This window comes from Anabrus simplex, chromosome 2 (genome assembly GCF_040414725.1).
Source record: "Anabrus simplex isolate iqAnaSimp1 chromosome 2, ASM4041472v1, whole genome shotgun sequence".
Taxonomy (NCBI): Eukaryota; Metazoa; Arthropoda; class Insecta; order Orthoptera; family Tettigoniidae; genus Anabrus; species Anabrus simplex.
In genome coordinates, this window is record NC_090266.1 from 930,880,280 (window position 1) to 930,903,684 (window position 23,405).

Below are 23,405 nucleotides of genomic sequence, written 5' to 3' on the forward strand. Positions count from 1 at the left end.
GGGTAACAGGCTTACTTTTATAAATCTAACTACTTCCATCATGGTTCCTTATGATATTTATTTTGGAATTAACACTGAAGCATCTATCTTGACATTCATAAGGATATGTAAAATATGTCAAGGGTTATTAAAATGAGCTTAACATATTACTACATTTATTCATGGCATTTCTTATGATTTTAGAAGTCCATAAATTGATGATAATTTCCTTTTACTTCAGTAAAGGGTGTCAACGGATTCCCCTTCTCTGGGGATCTGACTTGTTTCACTGCTGCCTCCAAGCTGAGATTTGTGTGTACTAGAACTTGATACACCAGACCAAGAGAATGAAGGGGGTCGGCGAGGCTTTATACGCGTGTTGGCTTTATGTTCCATCCAGCAATTGTTGATTACATCTGCAATTCCACGAACTACTTTTTCTGTGCATGTGAAAGCCAAGAAAATGAATAGACCTTGAAGAGTATTAAGTGCAATGAAAGCATACCAAAGACCCTCCATGTCAAGATAGCCTGCAATCAAGCCCACTGTCCAAGTCAGTCCCATGACCAAAGCCAATCGAATATAAAGGCGAAAGTCACGCTGTGTCCCACTACTAGAAGTAAATCGGGTAGTGGAGGTAGTGGAGAATATCATGTGTGCACTAGAAGAAAAGAAAGCAATGTTTAAGGCCATGACAACGGCTAATGGTATTGCAAAAAATACTAGTAAGGCTTTACGATGACCAAACCAACAAGAATATGTACCAAAATATGGTCTAAATTCTTCATTCACGGATCCCGATGGAGCATGCTCTGTGATTAGTGCTGCCCCTACGACTGCTGCGGGGAGTAACCAGCTTCCAGCTGAATAAAGTGCAAATTTGCGCCACTGTTTTCCTGAAGAGACACGAAGTTCGGATGTTGCGAGTCTAAGAGTTCGCCAAACATCAAAAGCCATGGTCAGCATCCACGAGAATGATGCCAGAAAACCATAATATGTAAGAATGGCTGTGCCCTTACAGGCGCCACTGGATGATTCCAAAACTTGACCGAGCATGAAAGCACAATAGGCGCACAGGAGTGACACACAAAGTGACACTAAATTTTTACCAGATAAATTCTGCAACTCAGGTATAAGGACAAAGGCCACTAGGTGAAGCACTAGAAACACTACAGATACTCCAAGACCTGCGAATGTTACATATCCCATATATGTACCGAACTTGTCAATAAACTGTGTTCCAAGAGAAGATGCACAAATCTCTAGGTGGCCATCCGGCTGAATCCGAAATTCACCTTTACCAAAAGTCCTTTCATATGTCGGAACATAAACTGAAGAATTGCCATCTTGAAGCTCGTAGTCTTGTTGATCTAACAGAAATTTTGGGCATGTGGTGAAGAAAGTGATTTCTGTTTCGTTTAAGTCTGGATAGACTTCTTCTTCTATAATTATAGGTCCTGTGCTGTTTTGGTCCACAATATATATATGATCATTCGAAGGATGCTCATTTGAATATTCATCTTCGGCGTCCTCATCCTTTGCTATGGTAATACAGCGACCATCAGAGTAATCCTGACCCGCCTTTGTACACACAACACTACGGCAACGCCTGAAGAAGGGATCGTAAAGCTGCTTTTTATCCGGGCATGGGCGCACCATTCCCACCGTATCTCCTCCACCAGAGAGATCGAAGAGCACGGCAAAGGCTACAGGATTAAAATCTTTCGGGAACATTGATCGGAAAAGTGTTTTGCTACATGCGAGATACTGAACGGGTACGTTGTTACACATGGCGCAATGTGGGTTGCGGTAACCATCTCCACCCTGATACACGTGGGATGTGTAAGCATCACAGCGGTCTCGAATGTCAGCGTTTGTCCAGTTAATAGCACAAGTACGGATTATATTGGGCTCACATCGTCTTACGACGTGAGATGACGTTTCAGGAATGACAGGGTCCACGAAGCAAGCATGGAATCCGGAATCTGTGAGATTAAGGCCCCATGAGTTACTTTCATTGTCAAAAGTCAGTGCCTGAGAAATAACATCGGCCGGCAGCCCACGCTGAGGGTTATAGTTAGGACACTCTAGGCGGGGCTTCCAGAAGTCACTAAGCGTGTGGTTGAGATCACTGTGACACACGGCACAGTGAGGATTACGGTAGGTCAGTCCCGTCACATGACTTGTGACAGGCATGGCGGACACAGGATCTTTCTGCTCGTCGCCGTCGTTCTCACATCTTGCTCGGATATCGACATCTTCCCACTCCGGTGGACACGTTGTCACCATGTAGATGCCACCGAACTGACGCAGCTCCACACATGAGAAAGAGGTGGCACCACGTCGTTGCTCTGCTGCTATGAAGTACTGGGAGTCCAGGCAGCAGTCTCCGTATCGAGAGCACAGAGCATCACACATGCAGTTCCTCTCCCGCCAATTAAGGTCGAAGTCTAGCCTAGAGCGGGAACCACGCCCTGCTGTCTCGTGTTCGCAGGTCGCCTTGCCGTCGCAGGTTCTGTAAACAGAATACAAGACAAATTATTTCACAATATCAGTTGCTTGCATTTCTTAATCTCCTGCATGAGTAGGAATTATTCTCTCTATAAATCTACATATGTATAACCGAAGCACATAGATCGTAGATTTATCCATTATTATTATTGTACCGGGCGGTACACCTCCACGCCGCTAATTTAAAATGTGCGCCAGTTGAAACTCCTCTGCTGGAGGAAGTCTGAACTTTATTGACGGTATTAATTTTCTACTTTCACAGAAGATGTCACTACCTGTAAATTTCGGAGTTTTAGAACTGTGTCATTTTTGATGTGTTTTTGTTTTGCTTGAAGTAAGAAGTGTGAACTTTCTCTTCTAGAGGACACTACTGAAGAACTACAATAGTGCACCCTAGTGCGAAGAAAAATAACTGTTCTTTGGAGAAAATTTTATTTCAAAAGTTTGTTCTTTGTTAAATTTCTTTCTGTTATTGTTTAAGTTGGCTGTATACCCCTCTCTTTCCCCTTGTTTTGCATTTAACCAATCCCGAATTTCCGTTATTAATTTCTGACCAATCATAGGTATCTTCCCCCAACTTGAATATGTTGCTGTATCCTACCCAATAAAAAGTTTGTGGGAGGGTGTTTTCATTCCCCTAACACCTAGAACCTTCCGCGAGAGTATATAAACTGCTGATTTTAGGGTCTCTGCGCCACTTCTGTTCCATCTTTCTATGTGTAAAGTACCTAGCAGGGGGCGGGAAGCGCCTCTTTCTTCGGCAGCGGTCAACAACAAGGTAATGGCCAATTAATAACTTCTTTCTTTGCTAGCTCAGCAGTTTAACTCTCGGGGCGGGTCCGAAGTTTTTCCATTATGTAACCTTCCGTAAAATGTAAAGAAACTGGTATCTATCCTATCTTTTAAACTGCATATCGGGATAGAGAGTGCTTAACCTTTTCGAGCTCCCAATCATATTGTTTTGAGGTGAACTTATTTTCTCAACCTATTCTTCGTTAACGTAAAACAAATTGTTCTTTTCTAAAGTCACCTCTGTAGTATGGGATTAGCCCTTGCATTAGTGGCCTAGAGCCGGATTAGGTTTTAAAAACAAGTGTATTAGGAGTGCAGATCGCCTCCTCTCAAATTGTTATTTTAGAGGTCATGTAATTACCCCTTTTCATTTAATAGACCTCAGTAGGTTGGGTATTTTACCCCTGTGTCTATGTCCAGTGAGGACAACTTGAAGGTGGAGTTCGGTGTGGCCTTTGAGAGGCTTAAAGTTGAGAGCGAGTGGCTCTTATGTAAATTGAGTGTTGTATGCCTCGTGGAGGCTTTTCAGTGTAATTTGGAGCTAGGGCTCCTAGGCATGAATGGGGTTTTCTGCCCCTCTGTTGAAACTTGTGTTTGGGGTAAAACTGAGCTGATTGCCCAAGCATTGTGTTTTCGGGGCTCGAAGCCCAAATCCTGTAAATATTGTAACTACCCTTTGACTTGCTACTTTGTACCTGCCATGCTTGTTATTTCTTTGTTTTTGGAAAGAAAATATAACCTTGTTAAATTTTAAATTAATTTTACTTTCGTAGTTTGAGACCCGTTCACACCCGCACCTTCTTTCACGCATAACTACCACAAAAACACGGTAACAATTATTATTATTATTATTATTATTATTATTATTATTATTATTATTATTATTATTATTATTATTATTGGTGGTGGTGGTGGTGGTGGTGGTGGTGGTGGTGTTGTTGTTGTCCGATTCCTTAACTGAATTTCAGGAGAAAAAGTAGTGTATCAGCAATGTTTGAGAAACTCGGGTGGGAAGCTTTAAGTAAGAGAAGGGAGAAAACTAGATTTATAGGATTATATAGAGCCTATACAGGAGAGGAACCTTGGGGGTGAAATCCATGAGAGGCTTCAGTTGAAAAATAATTATAATAGCAGGGCTGACCACAAGTATAAAATTAGACGGGATTTTAGCAAAAACGATTGGGGTAAATTTTCATTCATTGGGAAGGGAGTGAAAGAGTGGAACAGGTTACTTGGGGAAGTGTTTGATCCTTTTCAAAAATCCGTACACATATGCAAGAGAAAGAATGAACAGCAAAAGAGAAAAGAAATGTTAGAGGGCATTCGACCTGTGTAGGTTATTTTAAATAAAGTATTTTTGTGAATAAATTACTCCATCCCTTTGTCCATGGAGACTGGACAGCTGAAGTAGGGGACTGCCTGTAGGGGTGAAGTACGGTGGGGTCTTCTAAGGCCCTGGGACCGCTACGGTAGCTGTGAAGGCCCTTCAGGAACTCTGAAAAGCATCGGCAAAAAGTGCTTTGGTTAAGACGCAGCAGGTCGTTACACACGTTAGGTACCAAAATGGGTTAAAAAAGCATTGTAAATTTAAATCTTATAGCAGTTGTATAGTATTTTTTGAAGTGATTCCACATACTGTATATGAGTTGATTATGTGTATAAGTACAGAAGATATTATGAGTAGAATTTTGTAAATATTATAAATTTATTAAGGGTGAGCTGTGTGTTGAACAGAAAAATTGTTAATGCAAATTGTATAATACGGTATTTTAGGAAAACGTCTTCTTTCTTTTAAATTTAAAATTTGGTTGTTGAAAACAATGTATTTTTGTGTATCATTTGCCACCGAGGTAGACACCTCATTTGCAAATAAAGTATTTTGATTTGATTTGATTTGATTTGATTTGATTTGATTTGATTTGATTTGATTTGATTTGATTTGATTTGATTTGATTTGATTTGATTTGATTTGATTTGATTTGATTTGATTTGATTTGAATTGTCAGCGCGATGGGCTTCGTTTCAGAGGGTCCCGAGTTCAATTCTTGACCGGGTCGGGTATTCTGGCCACGTTGGTTAATTCCTCGGGTTGAAGAATGGGTGTCTGTGTTCAAACCGCTCAAACCCCCTGTTGGTATGGGTGTAGAGTATATCCACGGTATCCCCTGCTTGTCATAAAACGGGAATTCTCCGAGGTTTTCAACTTGGGAACGTGGGGTGGCAACTACAGCACCATAGCATAATCTGTTACCACTACTTTTACACATTTGGGCACCTCAAATTTATCTTTCGCATCTGAATTTCCATGGTCGATTCTCGCTCTCTTCTGAATCCAATATTTGTAGGTTTGAGAGGCCTAGGATATCTTTCACTTTCACACCCTTTTGTGGCCCTTCCGTTTCTTTTTGCCTATAACCTCATTCCTCCATTTTTATTCTAAGTAGTGTTAACGGGGCAGTCAGGAGATAAGCAGATCTATTTACCTAATGCATGGATTTTCACGAACATTTGTGGAAATGTCACCTAAGTAAAACTTCACGAGAATTGATTTGATAAATTATTAGTATTTTTTGAAGTCCGGCTCCATGGCTAAATGGTTAGCGTGCTGGCCTTTAGTCACGGGGGTCCCGGGCTCGATTCCCGGTACTAAAAGGCATACGCCATTTCATTTCAGTTGTTTTTGGAAATTTACTTTCCATTTTCGTGACGTTTAATTGAAATGTTAATGAAAATTTAAAATTACTGTCGAACTTCGATGTCTCGAAGTATTTGCGGAGGGCTGACAATACTTCGAGTTATCGAAAATTCGAGATATCGAGAAACATTCATACTACTTCACCTGCACAAAATGTATCAGCTGCAACGTTATTTACTTCCTCATATTTGTCACCAATTCTGCTTTGTTAAAAATCTTATCAAGAGTCAGTGCCTTTATAACCAGTTTTACTGTATGTATGTCGAACCCTCAACCCATTTATTTATGGAGTCGGATGTGAAGCGTGATGAATCATCGTAGCGAGGTTTTACGACCGGATTCCCTTCCTAACGTCAATCTCATCAGAGGAGTTAATGAGATGAAATGAATAACGTGATATAAGAATAAATAAAGCTGAGGTAATATGTTTACAGCATAAGTAGGCCTAAACGTCATGTGTTCACCATTCATTTTGAAACCAGTTTTACATGCCTTAATAATTATCATTCTCATGTTAAGATTCATGCTATATTCGAAAATAAGTCTGTCATTTCCCTATGCACGTTTTCTCTGTAACATTATGCTGAGGGATGCGTCGTAGCCTAAAGTAGGGTTATAAACTGCTATGATGTGCGGTTAGTCAGACAAAACCTTCTGAATAAAATATAGAGAATATTTATTTTGTATGAGGAGACAGACGACTTAAGTTCAGGTTCCTATTACAGGAGTTAAGTCTTTCACGAAGATAATCAACTATGCATACCGGGCGAGTTGGCCGTGCAGTTAGGGCCGCGCAGCTGTGAGCTTGCATCCGGTCAGCCCTGAAGTTGGTTTTTCGAGGTTTCCCATTTTCACACCAGGCCAGTGCTAAGGCTGTACCTTAATTAAGGCCACGACCGCTTGCTTCCCACTCCTAGGGCTTTCCCATCCCATCGTCGTCATAAGATCTATCTACGTCGATGCGACGTAAAGCAAATCGTAATAATAAAGTACAAATACGCATTAGCATAATCTTGTGCATAACTTGAAGTTAGGGGAAAATATTTTATACCTGGGCTCAAAATATCCTTCGAGGTATCGAAAAATTCAAATAACAGTACTTCGGGTTATAAAATATATATAACTGAGCGAGTTGACTACGCGGTTTGGATCACGTAGCTGTGAGCTTTCATTCGAGTAGGAACACTCGTCCTTGGTGGCTGCTATTCAGACAGGAATCATGACATGTCCTATAATATTTATAAAAACTTTCTGCTGCGTAGTTGTATGTACGTCATGCATCAAAATGTAATTGTATTTTGTTTTCAATCTTATTTAGATTTGAAACAGAAAATGTTTATTTTTGTAGAAGGAAATAATTTTGTTTCTATTTAAGGATCTATGTGGTTATCGGATCCATTTGTTATTTTAAACATAGGCCTAAATGTTATATTTTGATATAGTAGATTGCCTGGCCTTCGCTGATGACATGGCACCGATCGGCGATTCGCTGGATACAGGAACAATATAGGTCAATTGCCTCAGAAGACGCAACCGAATTGGGTCTTCAAGTGTCGTTGCAAAAAGCAGAGTTATTCACTAACATCAAAGAAGCTAGCAGAGAGATACTACTAGGACAGGGAAAAATCAAGAGGACTGAGAAATTTAAGTATCTCGGCGAATGGATTGAGCCCAACTTCTCAGAATGAGCATTATTATCCATGAGAATCAACAAGTTAGAACTGGCCTATAGACTGACACTTATAACAAACAATGCCTGTCACGCAACCTGAAACTGAAGCACTACACGTCAGTCATACGACCAGAAGCTCTGTATGCCATGGAGTGTCCTTCAATGAGCCGAAGAGGTCTGATGGAAAAACTGGAAGTCAGAGAGAGGACAATTCACAGGAAGATCTTAGGTCTGGTTAAGGAAGTTGAAGAATTCCGTAAACGGCGCAATTCCGAGCTCTACGAACATATAGACAGACTCTCTGATTGTAGAGTAGCTTTCTATGGCCATATAGTAAGACTGCCTCCCAAACGATTGGCCAATCGTATGTTCTTCTTCTAGCAGAACACGAATATTCGTGCCACTTGGCTGATAGAAACTGAGAAAGACATTAAAGATCTGGGAACATGAGACCTACAAGATAGACTGTCTGTACAACATACCCTGAAAGAAGTCCATGGATTTCAGGCAAAAACCGGAAGAAATGTACCCCCTGCACAGATGAAGGAGAGTTACACCGACAGAAAATGCGCCAATATTGGGCAAAGATCAAAAAGCAACAGTTGAACAAGCATTGTCCAAAATAGGCCCATTCGAACCAAGGCAACATATCGCTTCATTGTTAATTCCAGTGCATAACACAGTGTTCGGTGGTCAGGCACAGTATATCAGAGCAACACAGCCTGTATATTGGAGGCGGTTAACATGGATGAAATTCAATGCAATTTGAATGAGTAATCGTTCGTTGAGTGACGTGAACACCTCAGTACTTGGTGTGAATAACATACCGTTCGTTAAGAAATTTAATTTATAATACTACGATATACACCATTCTTTACAAAAAGGGGACATCTCAAGAGTGGAAGAGACTTTGTTTATGCATACTTATTTCGCCAGCTGCTTTACGTCGCACTGACCTGACACAGATAGGTCTTATGGTGACGAGGGGACAGGAAAGGGCTAGGAGTGAGAAGGAAGCAGCCGTGGCCTTAATTAAGGTACAGCCCCTGCATTTGCGTAGTGTGAAAACGGGAAACCACGGATAAACATTTTCAGGGCTGCCGAGTGTGGGGTTCGAACCCACTATCTCCCGGATACTGGATACTGGCCGCACTTAAGCGACTGCAGCTATCGAGCTCGGTGCATACTTATTTCTTGCTTGTCATTTTTAATATAGCTTTCCTCAGTGTAATGTATTCTTACTTTCATGTTATGTATAAAATCACAGAACCGGTACATTTGTATAAATCACTTATGATTATATTATAGCTATGTTGCTACAGGGACATTCTCTTGTCTATGCAGGGGATTGTCGCTCGCCTGATCGCCAGCGCTGTGAGCTTCTCTCGCGCCAAGCACTTTGCGTTAATACAGTACGCTTCTCGGCGCCACAGGTTCCCCTCCTTTGCAGTCTGCTGAGAGCTTTATCAGCGTAAGGTTCAGCTTAGTTAAGTGTTCACGTGTTTAGTGCTCAGTGTGTTGTTCCAATATCATTTTAATTATATGAGCGTGTATGTATACATAATAACTTCATAAAATATGGGAAATCTTGTGCAAAAGTACGTGCTGGCCGCATTACGGCAAAGTGCTTGGGGGAAGACAGGCTCGCAGTGCGGGCGACCGGGGGAGCGACAATCTCCTGCACAGATAAAAGAATGTCCCTATAGAAGGTACAAGAAATTTTAGGTTTCTGATTAAGTCTGAACAATAATATGCGGGTGGACTGAAAGTGCACTGCACTGTGCAGATGGGAGACGGCCCACCGCAAGAGGTGCAAGGGTTACACTCCATAGTTAACCGATTCTTGGCCAGTCCTACACTTGGCTTAGTCGTAGTACATATTAATGAGGTTACTTGTGTAACGTCATTAATTTATGAGGGAAAGAATATGTTCTGCATCCTTTCAGCAGCATTCAGTGATAATGTAAGCATACTGCATAACAGTGGGCCCCTACGTTTCTCTATTTTACAACGGATACACATAATCTCTCTCTCTCTCTTTTGACCTCTAGCTCAGGGGATAAGGGATGTCTCTCTTCCCTAGAAAACCTGTGCACAGAGGAATCTTTTAGTTTTACGACGCATCGGCACAGACAGAACAGCAACGGGTAGGAAGCACCCGTGGCCTTAATTAATTTCCTGCCTCAGCATTTGCCTGGTGTGGGAGTGAGAAATCGCAGAAAACCATTTTCAGAACTGCTGAGAGTGGGGTTTGAACCCAGTCTCTCCCGAATGCTAGCTCACAACCACGTGAACCGACACGCGTAATCAACTCGTTCGGTGCAGAGGAAATCACTGCTGTGCTAATATTTGTATTTGTATTTATTCTTGAACATAACAGGCGTTTAGCCCCAAATACATGCTCACAATAGGAAACAACTTACAAAAACAGGAAAAAGGAACAAAGAAAAACAACAACACGAGACTCTTAGGGCATGAGCTCCATCAGATACTCCGCCACGACCATCGACCCCGCTGGATAAAAAGTAAATAAAATAAAAGATCTGCTGCTGTCCGGCCATGTCATCATCCCTGGTGAGAAAAAAGACCGCCCTCCCATGATGACACGACCGGCCCTATCCGTGGGGCCCGTAAGACGCCTCCAACCGTCCATACCAGATGACAGTGGAGCTCTCTCACCATTCCGTTAGCAGTCGAACTTGTGTGGCTGTAACCGCTCTCCTACTGTACCCCGCCTCTCTCCTCCTCGTTCCGCACATATCTCTCTTTTATTTTTAAGGGGTAGGCCCGTCCTATCCCTCCTCTTCCGGGAATGTCCTGCTCTGCCTTGCCAACTACTCCTGTACATAAATCGTGAGAAAACTGCACCTGTCCAAATCTGAAAGTATAATAATAATAATAATAATAATAATAATAATAATAATAATAATAATAATAATAATAATAATAATAAACTGAAGATCTATATACCAATTGGCTACCTGAACTAAATATTCATTAACTACCGTTGCTGTGCTAATATGGACACCTGAGCGAATTAGCTTGTTTTGCTGAGAGACAGGGTAAAATTTCAGACCTCTACTACTTTCTGGGGTCGGAACTTGATCTTTTTACTTGCAGATGTCAAAACATTGGCATTAAACTACCATGGTCCTTGGAAGCAGGGAAATTCTCATTAATGTAACTCACTTCACAGCATTGTCGTATGGTTAACCGGTGCCACAGGGAGCATTATTCCGCCATGAACTGAATCCTTCCAGATCACTGATGAGTGAAAAGTTAGGCTGGTATTACAGAAGGCACTAAAAAAGAATAGCAAAGCCATCTGCGGACAGCCTCTGGAGGAGTGGAAGGTAAAGACTTTCACTATCCTTAACCTCGGCACTGAGTAGGATAGAGTTAATGGCTTCATGACTGGCCGTCTTTGAGCCCAGGAATTAACATGGTACTTTTGATATAGGCTGAGTGTACCTCAGAGCCATGTGCCTCTGCAAAAGTGCAAGTCTCGTTTCTACATTTTTCGACTTCCTGACGAGGAAAGGAACTCGTGCCCTTCCGGGTGAACCATGCACGCTTTTAACGACTCGGTTAGGCAGTCCTCTACAGCAGATAATAGTTTTAAATTTCCGTGCAGGACGTGATTTCTCTAAATAAAAGCGTGTTTCCTTTTCACACCATTTCAGAATACTGAAGCAGGCACACGATGCTTGGGGATAATTACCTTCCTAAGCATGTAGGATCCCTAATAACTTGTAACAAGTGAGTTGGTCAACTGAAATACCGAGCCTGAACCGAGGAGTGTAGTACAAACAACAAGTGTTCAAAAAATTCTTCGTGTGCAATGATTTTGGCGTAACAGATTCATGAGGTGAGGGGTGGTATTGTAATCTCGGCAGGACGTGACTGTCGTTAGGCAGGGAGGATGGAACTAGCGGTGGACTGAAATGTTTCTAGCAAGAAAGTGCTCAGTTTTGTCATGTCGATTTTGTATCCAATTTTTCCCTTGAAATATTTATTAACAGAAGGCCGCATGCATAATTTTAGCTGCATACACTAGCTTGGAAGTTGCTGAAAAAGTAATGAGAACAGCTGTTTTTCCGTCTGGCGTGGACACTGAACAGCGCACAGCCCTTGAAAGAATGGACGAGAACTAGCCTTACAGACGTAAGGATTTCATTCGCCTGTCATAAGTGATGCAAATGAACATACATAATTATTGTCAGCTGGTCTGGTGTGCTACTGTCCACGATATCCTTTACCTTATGTAGTATCTCCTTCCTTTCTTCCATTCACAAACTCTCATTTTTCACCACCGCAGAAATATTCCTATATGACGAATGAATTTTGATACTTTCTCACAAAATGGAACAGTTCAGAGGATACTGTTTTTGCTAGTTTTTGCGCACTATTTCAGACAGATCTTGGACGAAAATGTGATAGGGAAGGGCTAGGACTGGGAAGGAAGTGGCTATGGCCTTAATTAATGAGCAATCGAGCAAGTGGCTGCGGGGTTTGATTAACGTAGCTATGTGCATGCATTCGGGACACAGTGGGTTCAAGCCCCACTGTTGGCATCACTGTAGATGGTTTTCTGCGGTTTCTCATTTTCACACCAAGCAAATGATGGGGATGTACCTTAAATTAAGGCCACGGTCGCTTCCTTCCCACTCCTAGCAATTCCCTATCCTATCATTACCATCTATCTCTGTCGGTGCGACGTAAAGCAAATTGTAAAATAATAACGATAATAATGTACACTGACTGACAGAGCAAATGCAACACCAAGGAGGAGTGGTTCGAAAGGGATGGAAGTTGGGAAAAAAACAGAGACGGCACGAACGAATAACTGATGTTTATTTCAAACCGATATGCAGGTTACACAATGCGCACTGCATCGACTCAGTAGGATGTAGGACCACAGCGAGCGGCGATGCACGCAGAAACACGTCGAGGTACAGAGTCAATAAGAGTGCGGATGGTGTCCTGAGGGATGGTTCTCCATTCTCTGTCAACCATTTGCCACAGTTGGTCGTCCGTACGAGGCTGGGGCAGAGTTTGCAAACGGCGTCCAATGAGATCCCACACGTGTTCGATTGGTGAGAGATCCGGAGAGTACGCTGGCCACGGAAGCATCTGTACACCTCGTAGAGCCTGTTGGGAGATGCGAGCAGTGTGTGGGCGGGCATTATCCTGCTGAAACAGAGCATTGGGCAGCCCCTGAAGGTACGGGAGTGCTTCCGGCCGTAGCACATGCTGCACGTAGCGGTGGGCATTTAACGTGCCTTGAATACGCACTAGAGGTGACGTGGAATCATACGCAATAGCGCCCGAAACCACGATGCCGCGTTGTCTAGCGGTAGGGCGCTCCACAGTTACTGCCGGATTTGACCTTTCTCCACGCCGACGCCACACTCGTCTGCGGTGACTATCACTGACAGAACAGAAGCGTGACTCATCGGAGAACACGACGTTCCGCCATTCCCTCATCCAAGTCGCTCTAGACCGGCACCATGCCAGGCGTGCACGTCTATGCTGTGGAGTTAATGGTAGTCTTCTGAGCGGGCGCCGGAAGTGCAGACCTCCTTCAACCAATCGACGGGAAATTGTTCTGGTCGATATTGGAACAGCCAGGGTGTCTTGCACATGCTGAAGAATGGCGGTTGACGTGGCGTGCGGGGCTGCCACCGCTTGGCGGCGGATGCGCCGATCCTCGCGTGCTGACGTCACTCGAGCTGCGCCTAGACCCCTCGCACGTGCCACATGTCCCTGCGCCAACCATCTTCGCCACAGGCGCTGCACCGTGGACACATCCCTATGGGTATCGGCTGCGATTTGACGAAGCGACCAACCTGCCCTTCTCAGCCCGATCACCATACCCCTCGTAAAGTCGTCTGTCTGCTGGAAATGCCTCTGTTGACGGCGGCCTGGCATTCTTAGCTATGCACGTGTCCTGTGGCACACGACAACACGTTCTACAATGACTGTCGGCTGAGAAATCACGGTACGAAGTGGGCCATTCGCCAACGCCGTGTCCCATTTATCGTTCGCTACGTGCGCAGCACAGCGGCGCATTTCACATCATGAGCATACCTCAGTGACGTCAGTCTACCCTGCAATTGGCATAAAGTTCTGACCACTCCTTCTTGGTGTTGCATTTGCTCTGTCAGTCAGTGTACATTGCTCCAGAGGAGTGCGACAGGCTTCGGCAGCCAGCACAACTCCTATCCTCCCCGCTAGATAGGGGCTTCATTCATTCCATTCCTGACCCGGTCGAATGACAGGAAACATGCTGTGAATTTTCATTTCATAATAATGTACGGCGTTCAAGACTAACTACGGTGGAGTTAGAAACCACCATCTCTCAAATTCAGGATAACACTGGAAAAACGTCTTCAAGACTGCCTACCATAGATTTCGAACCCAGCACTTCCCAAATTCAGGATTACGGCTACACGGCCTGTGTCATGTATTCAAATCGCTCGATAAGGATATAAATATCTTATCTCAAATTTTAGAATACTGTTAATAACGCCTGTCTGAGTCGCTCAGACGGTTGAGGTGCTTCTGACCCCAACTTAGTAGGTTCGATCCTGGCTCAGTCCGGCTTTGTTTGAAGGTGCTTAAATACGTCAGTCTCGTGTCAGCAAATTTATTGGCATGTAAAGGAACTCCTTTAGGAATAAATTCCAGCACCTCTGAGTCTCCGGAAACCGTAAAACTAGTCAGCGGAACGTAAAGCCAATAAAATTATTATTGTTTATTATTAACAATAATGTGTCAAAGCCACCTTCATCTTCTATTGGTCTTATGAGACGCTGGAGTGTCGGAATGTCGCTCTGAATGAGGGTTGTTCAACATGCCAGTGAATATACAGACATGGGTCTCTTGTAATCTTAAATCTACCAATCTTAATTGCAAGTCAACTGTGCGGAACTCCTAATCCACAACCTTGAGTATAAGAGGTGAGCGCCCAACCATCTGCCGTACACTATCCTTTGGCATGCATGAATGCTCAATAGAAGAATTATTTGGTGAAGAGATTATTTTGTTCGTATTATAATCCATACAGCAGGAATATTCAGCCTGGGAAGGCCACAACCCGCTCTACAGCAGCGATAGAGCAGTTGCTGCGTCACTCATTCACGTAGGCAACGAAGAATTCCTCGCAATAAGATGTTCAGCGTATGTCTGACTGTCGATGATCTCGCTATCATCTGCTGCGGTTCGTGTATGCTAATGTTTATTTAAAGGAGAAGTTTAAATGAGAATTTCAGACGCCTCATGCTCTTTTACTGTCGCAAGGGCAGAAGTGCTTCGCAAATCCGGAGGAAGATAGTGCTGTTTACGATGAGGATGGGGTAACCTATCGGACATGCCAAAAATGATTTTCTGCGTTTCAATCTGGAATTCGTTCCTTAAAGAACAAATCTCGTACCGACAGATCCATTGTTTCAGGCGAAGGAAGACTCATGGAGTTGGCTGAAAGTAACCCAAAGGTGACATCGGGAGAAACACGTGAAGATGCTTGGTTAGATACTTCGTTGCGATGTCTGTGTGCCACACGAACTCAGCGAACGGAATTTGATACAGCGCGAGTCCATTTGTGATTCCTTACTAAGGCACAATGAACATGATCCATTTCTGAAACGTCTGGTGATGGGTGATGAAAGTTGATCATTTATGGCAACACTGGCGAAGGAAAGATGATCCTCCATTCGCAGTTGCTAAACCAAGTCTCCATTCCAGAAAAGTACTGCTTTGTATTTGCTGGGATTGGAAAGGCATTCTCTACTACAAATTGAACTCTAATGGTCGTATCATCAGTTCAGTCAGATGTTGTTCTCAGCCGGACCATCAGAAAGGAGCCATTGAAGAGAAACGCCTAGAATTAACAAACGGTGAAGTGGTGTTCAGTGATGACAACGTGAGACCACACATGTCTATTACGCCTCGTCAGATGTTGCTGTCTTTTGGCTGGGAAGTGTTACCTCACCCGCCCTACCGCGCTGATATCGCTTCATCAAATTATAATCTATCTATGCAGAATTTTCTGAATGGTAAACGCCTTGCTTCAATCGAGGACTGAAAAACTACCATCGAACAGCTCACCCTACAAAAACTTGCTACTTTTTGGGAAAGTGGTATTTTTAAGCTAGAAGGAAAATGGAAAAAAGTCATTGATAGTAATGGAGAGTACCGTAAAAAATTTAAACTTTATGCGATAATGCAGATTTAGAGAATTGAAAATAATTATTTTTACACTCTTATATAGAAGTCAATAAGTGAGATTTGTATTTCCTTTCATCTGCTTCCCTGGCAGTCGATTGAAATAAAGTTTACTTTGGTAGATTATCCATCTTTCCCATTGCACCGATGCTGCTGCTCTACTAACTTACTTCATTCGGTCTTATTAACATAGAGAAAATGAAAACAAACACAGATGTCCTTGCACTGGAATGGCTAGGAGTCACGTCGGCAACTTGTCCGTCTACACTGTTAAGTGGGTAATTCTAGAAGCTGTTAAAATTACAACGGCGCGAGATATCAATTTTGTTTCGAATTGTTATCAGTATGACGAACCCTCCTACGCTCATATACCCGGTTCACGTTGTGTGTATACTAGCTACCCGCTCCCGCTTCGCATACGAGCAGTTATGAATTTAAGGCGATAGGCTTCTTTTAAACGTTCTCGTGGGGTCAGAAGTCCGTTCATATAGTCATTTAGAACGCCTGGAAGGTATTCATACCCACTTAACGGTGTGGACGGACAAATTGAGGCTTTCTAAATGGTGATACGAACGGACTTTTGCCCCCACCGGATCTCTTACCGGAAATTACCGGCCTGGTTCCGTAGCTGGCTGGTCGTCGGGATCCTGGTTTCGATTCCCGCCCGAATCATGCATTTTAAATCACGAATGATTTACTTCCTTGGCTCGGATACTAGTTATTTGTCCTGTCCCAAACATTATTGCATCACACACCACATACAATACATGGGGAACATGTGGCTTCATTCCACCGTCTAAAACGAAAATGAGTCAGTGTGACTCTAGTGACCCAGAATTTCCCTTCTTGGCCTTTTTCCAAGTTGTCGTCTGAGGTAGCAATAATGTGGATTAAGCCCAGTTCTACATCTGAATGCCCTACCTGGTGCAACCCTATGCGGAGGGATAGATTCAGTATTGCATATTTCTGTGTTAGTTGGTAGTATGATGTGTTATATAGATGGAGATGTGCATTAAGACGATCACAAGCACCCGGACCCTGAGCTAGAGGAAGTAACGACACGTGGCTAAAATCCCCGGCCCGGCCAGGAATCTAACCCAGAGCCCTACGAACTGAGGGTCACACCACTGATCATTCAGTTGAGTCAGCTTCCAGTGCCCCAGATATATTTAGGATAATCTTAATTCTTAAGCCAAAACAACGTTTTAGAGTAGATTCTGGTTCTTCGATGTTACTTAAGACCATTAGTAGGTGAAAGGTTGTTAAGCATATTATTATTATTGTTATTATTATTATTATTATTATTATCATCAGTATCCCAGGGGTACACATTTCCCGGCTATTTAAAATGAGCGCCTTCTTGACGACCCTCTACGCCAACGGACTTGAACTGGTAAACTACCAAAGAACTTCGCCTTCTACTGTTGGATGGCTCTACCATCGATTTGTTTGCTCCCTCTACTGGACTAAACACTAGCTACATGATGGAGTAATGCTTATTTTAGCTGCTGGTACATCTTTTTCTGAGGATTGTTGTTTATACTGTACCGAAGTTGTCAACACTTCAACTGGTTCCTCCTCGACTGTTATCTTCATATCAGAAGCGTATAAATATTTTCTCTAGCCACTTAAAACCGGGGATGTGTACAGGAATTCAACCTATCAACAAAGGGTTCTGAAAGCTTTCCCTTACGGAACTATAAAAACAGGGCACTTTAGGGCCGTCTTGTCTGAACTGTTCCAGTGTAAGGGAACAAGAGTTATGGCCTTCTGTCGTTCCCCATTCAGCCTTGCATTGGGTGACTACAGCTTTCAACCTCAAAATTTTAAAAATCTTGTCTCGGATTTAAATGTTTCTCCTTTAGTCACACCTTGTAGTATAGGAATTGCCTATGTATCATTGGGCCATAAGCCATAAGGAACGCAGCTGTTTCGCCTCCTCGCCTTTTGTTTATGGCTGATTATGTACAACCTTTTCCTTTTTACTATTAAACCAGTGTAGTATGGGCAATCATGTAGCTGTTTATTCTGTAACTGTTTCTGCGTTTTGATTCCCTTCAGGGACAGTGCTCAACGTTATTGTTACTGTGGAGCAATTGATGAACCCTTTAAAGTGGGGTCACCCGATGAGTTGCCTAGTGTAACTCTGCGAGGCTAGAATGTGGTACCTTGGAGCTCGGACCCCTGTTACGAGCATATCTTGATCTAGTAGAATAGTATATCTCCCGAGCACTTATTTTCTTCTGTTTGTAACTTTAATATTGTAATTACCGCAAGTTTTTGTACCTGATGATCGGACTTCTAAGTCCCCGATATTGTCTGAGCTGACGAGATCGTTAATAACCTGTTCTATTGATTGTTATTCATTCAGATTCTATCTCTCAATTGTTAAAAAAGGAAAGGAATAATATTTCCAAATTTGTTATGTTAAATGCCGCTCTAAGTAATTCCATGTCCAGCCATTAAACCCAGGCACTTCTTATTCTTCTGTGAGCCACGAAAACTCCATAGGCTAATAATAAGGATTTTAAGGTGCCGCACCTTTCCTAAGATATAGTTTTTTCATACAAATTGGTCAATATATGTATTTTGGACATGAAATGAAGTAAAATAACCACATTTTTTCCACCTTTTGCGCCTTCTTGTGAGACTACTGTATTTTGTCACCTTTTCCTTTTTAATTCGTGCTTCAACACCTTCTCCCTCCCCCTCTTTTATCAGTGTTTTGAAAAGATTATACAGAACTTTTTCCCTTTTTGGAAACAGATCTTTTAAATTTTGTTTAATCAGAAGTCAACAGTAGTCAACAAATAACCATTAAAATATAATTTATGGGATCCACCACTAATTCACATCCCAACAAGAGTGGCCAAGCTGCAGCTGTGAAGTGAAATTTAAATTTAAACAATAATGATGCAACGGTTAAAACTATGTTTATTTAGTACTGACATAAATTTAACTGTTCCATCTATCGACTGTGTACTCTCTTGTTGGCCGTGTTAGTGTTTTACCAGTCCGGGCCAGAACATATTTCCCACAACACAAAATCTTGCCAGAGGTTAGAAAGGAGAAGTTGTATGCACTTTCATAGGAAATACAAAATGCATCAAAGCTGATATCATCATTCTTCAATGTGCCGTCTGCAAAGTAAATATTGCAATCGATGACAAGTGTCAAAGACCGGCACATCCAGTACAGCAAACATGTAAAGAACACTGAACTCCGCAAGTCAAAACTTAAGCAAACTACTCTGACACACGCCTTCGCTTCAGGATCTGAAAAGCAGTGGTCATTGCATGAGTTCAGTGCGGATCTTGCCATGGCATAAATCGAGTCTGGAATTCCAGTCCACAAGGTAAACAATCCCGCATTCACATCATTACTTGAGAAGTACACTCAAAGGTCAATACCGGATCGGAGCACTCTGAGAAAAAATTACATATAGCCAATTTATAAGAACGTTTTCGACAAAATAAGAAAGGTGGTCGGCAAACATGAAGTGGGATTCATTTTAGCTGATACTACTAATGAGCTGCAAAGATATGATTTGAAGGTATTGGTATTTCCATTATCTGATGAATGGTTGAAGCCTATGCTTTTAAAAATATACCAGCTCGAAAGCACAAATGCCTGCACAATAATTCGATCATTCAGTGACTCATGTATGAACCTGTGGTCATGAGGCATACAACACGAAAAAGTCAGGCTTGAGGTGACTGATGAAACACGTTACATGCATTCGGCTTTTCAAAGACTGAACAGCATATACCCCAACCTCGACCATGTGACGTATATTGCACGTAGACTACGCCGTGTTTGTAAAAGTATCGGGGAGAATTAGCAGGGTAAATTAATTTATTGCTACTCGGAAGACAATTCTCGTAAGGCTTACAGTCCTCAAGTTTTGTACCAAAAGGTGACTGGGCTCCCCCTTCCACATTTTCCTGTCATCACGTGGTGAGGTACTTGAATAAGATGCGCAGTTTTCTTATGAAAATTCTTTGGTAAAATTAAATGATTCATATGTGCCCTAGACTCAACGGTTGCAATATCCATCAAGCAGGTGCAACTATTACTTAACAATAAAGATCTAGAAATGGAAATCTTTGCAGCGCATGGTTACGAGAGGAGGAATAGTGGAAGAAGTTGATGAGTGTTAGGAACAACCTTGATGGATTTACTAAATACAAATTAGAATTAAATTTGAAAAACAATCCAGATGTGGAAACCTTAGCAATTTTAACTGAACTTCCTTTACGAGTGCTGACAAGTTATGCTCCAATATTTTCTGTATATGTCGAGTGGAGTTTCTCTATATATAAGCATCTTCTGAGCTCAAAGTATCAGCGCCTTACTGTCAAAAATATTGAACTGTTGTGTATAATCCAATATAACAAGTTTATTAATTATTAGAACCCATGTACCTGTTTTAAACCTTAATAAAGCGATTTCAATAACACCTTTTCTGTACCTTATTGTACGTATTTTCGGAATCTTTCCCCCTTTTTTATCACCATATTTTCCACCTTAAAATCCTCTCCCTAATTATAATTGATGTTTTATCAATATTGTATTAATTCTCCAAATACATTTAAAATGCTCGTTTTTAAAATGTGCTACTTACGGGACACATTAACGAATCATTTATTGAAGAAACGTATTAGGACTACTCCTGTATCCAACTGTGCTAAGGTACGTTCTGTGTGTGCAATAGAGCGAGAATTTAGGGATTCGATCCCGGCCAAGTGAATTTCGGTTCTCATCTAAACTGGTTTTTCCATTCACTCAAAACATTGCCACCCAGGATAGTAAAATAATTCTCAAGACCTAAGTTGGCACATATGACGGGTTTAGTGCAAAACAATATCAGACATATACAATAGACTCTAATTTAGGTCGGACACATCACGTAAGGCATGACTGAGGGATAAAAATGCCAATAGCTTCATCTTATTTAAATATATTTCCTTAATCGTAAATTATGCATGATTGTGATACCAAAGATATTTTATTTTCCGTAAGTAAGCAAATAGTAATGTTGGCACCTGCAGATTTACGTATGTATCTTGACACAAGGAAGCGACTCTTTATTTCAAAACTTCGACATGCATTCACTGGGATCCGATTGGTGAGGAGCTAATTTCATTTCATTTGGTCGATTTGGTAGGGCACTTGATTAGGCTGTCGCTTTCTGAAAATCAGCCCAGTCAGTCCGCTTTTAAGAGTACTCAATTCTTTAAAGATATATGTCAATAAATTTAAGGAAATTCCCCTTCCTTTCAAGGCAAATGTCAGACACATTCTTCAAATTAGAGCACCTGAGTAGAAAAACCTCAGTGGAGGTTTTTTGTACACTCCGTGTTCTTAATAGGTGAGAAGTTTGATGACCTGTGCAACTGTGGTGACTGATCTTTGATCAGGTAGGCTAGGCATTTTTATGGAGTTCAAGTTGGAAACCACAGATAACTATTTCTAGAAAAACTTAGCTAACTGTAGACTACGGCGGTGGATGGCTCTTAGTAGCAGAATGATTCATACCCGTTGGCTCCCTCCAGGTCCCAGTGGCTGATGGTGAGCGCCCCAGTGCACTCAAACAGGGACGTCACAGCCAGCAGCAGCGCCGTGACGCTGATCATCGCGCTCCCTCATCCGCCCTCTTGTTCTCTGAAAATACACAAACAAAATGGAATGGATTATCAAATAACTCTTGTTAATGAAGGCAAATACACTAGCTACATTATAATTCAAAGAGATTAGAATGATGATCTCATCGGAATTACGAAGTCAGCAAATATATCTGTTATTGCTGTCAGTACAAATAACTAATTGTGTGGGCACAAAAATTATACTTCGCTCGTGCGTCGTAAATTTCAAAACAATTGGGTTACAGAAAGAAGCCATGAAAGCAATAACTGGGGTTCTGAAGCTAATTTCTGACAGGGAACCTAATCTCACTTCAAGGTCGGGAGAGCACAATGTTGCTAGTATCGTTGAAATGGTCATAAAATGTCTAGTGCTCGCACGAATTCTTTGTCCACGGGAGAACAATGGAATGCTTACATATGGTTCATACGGAAAGCATCTATTTCAGAATGAGAAGGTGATCTAGAGGAGACAGAAATTATATTAATAAATTTCACGACATGGTCTTCACCGGAGTTCACAAAACGATCAAAGCAACGAATGAAGAACGCGTCGCTGTACACTGCCAAAATAAAAATAAAAATTCGGGCCCCCTCAAATGAACTGTAAAACCTATGAATACATTAATATAAATGTAATTACAGCAGGCAGAAGTAATGCAATATATTGTCAGGTTGTATGAAGTATTAAATAAGTTTAATAAGTTTTATTTGACTGCCTCTGTGGTTTAACGGCTGAACTGCCAACCATGCACCACTCAGATATTTGTGCTTATTTTTGCTAGTGGCTTTACCTCGCACCGACACAGACAGGTCTTATGGCGACGATGGGCTAGGAAATGGCTAGGAGTGGGAAGGAAGCGGCCTTAATTAAGTACAGCCTGGTGTGAAAATGGGAAACCACGGAAAACCACCTCACAGCTGCGGGCCCTTAACAGAACGGCCAACTCGCCCGGTTGTTCGTGCTTAACTTTAACTGATTTCATATTTCAGTGACTACAGAACTATACTCTGTAACCGATACCGAACTCTCGGTTATAATAATTTATTCGGGAGATAGTGGGTTCGAACCCCACTGTTGGAAGCTCTGTGGATGGTTTTCCGTGGTTTCAGTGACTTCTTCTTCCACCTATTTTCCCACACTTGTGGGGTCGCGGGTGCTAATTGTGTCACACACATATATATGGATTTCGCACTGTTTTACGGACGGATGCCCTTCCTGAAGCCAACTCTATGTGGAGGGGTGTAATTACTATATCGTGTTTCTGTGAGGCTGGCAGCGTCGAGTGTTGTCTGAATTTGTTGAGACAAACACAAATACCCAGCCCCCAAACCAGAAGAATTATTAAGATGCGATTAAAATCCCCGACGCTGCCGGGAATCGAACCCGCGACCCTGTGAACGGAAGGAGTCAGACAGTACACCCAACGATGGAAGGAATTTTCAACATTTTCAGGTAACAATCGTGTTCTGTTGTCATTAAGAATGTTTCAGTATTGTGAGATGTATCTCTCAACATCACATGAAGTGGTACTTTTACTATCTCTCCACCCTGGATTTCATTGCAGTACCCAATCAAACTTTTTCCTGATAGCGTCTACCTTCCCAGATGTTTGATCAAGACTTCCCTTAACTTCTTTCACAATCCTAAGGGACTCCATAAGGGGCATGCTACTTCTCTCCAACTCTGTGATGGTTCCCGGCAGCTTACTGAAGTTTCCTTCAGGAACGCAAAGTCTGACCTTACCGATGGGCAGGGCATGACTTTCTTGGCTTCTCTTTTATAGACAGCGTCCTCATCGTCCATGGCCTAAATTATATAGCAGTGCAACAAAACAACTTACCACAATACATACATTAATAGGCCTATAAATGCTACAACGAAATG

General features: G+C 42.1%; 1 protein-coding gene across 1 annotated transcript; it reads right to left on the bottom strand.

Annotated features, from left to right (window-relative positions):
• Nucleotides 1-216: 216 nt before the first annotated feature.
• LOC136863742 (uncharacterized) lies at nucleotides 217-21,511 on the bottom strand. The gene is made up of 2 exons (XM_067140095.2): nucleotides 21,414-21,511; nucleotides 217-2,494 (listed from the first exon to the last, which is right to left on the bottom strand). Exons 1-2 carry the CDS (start codon nucleotides 21,509-21,511, stop codon nucleotides 217-219), a joined length of 2,376 nt encoding a protein of 791 aa, XP_066996196.2.
• Between the last annotated feature and the right edge of the window lie 1,894 nt (nucleotides 21,512-23,405).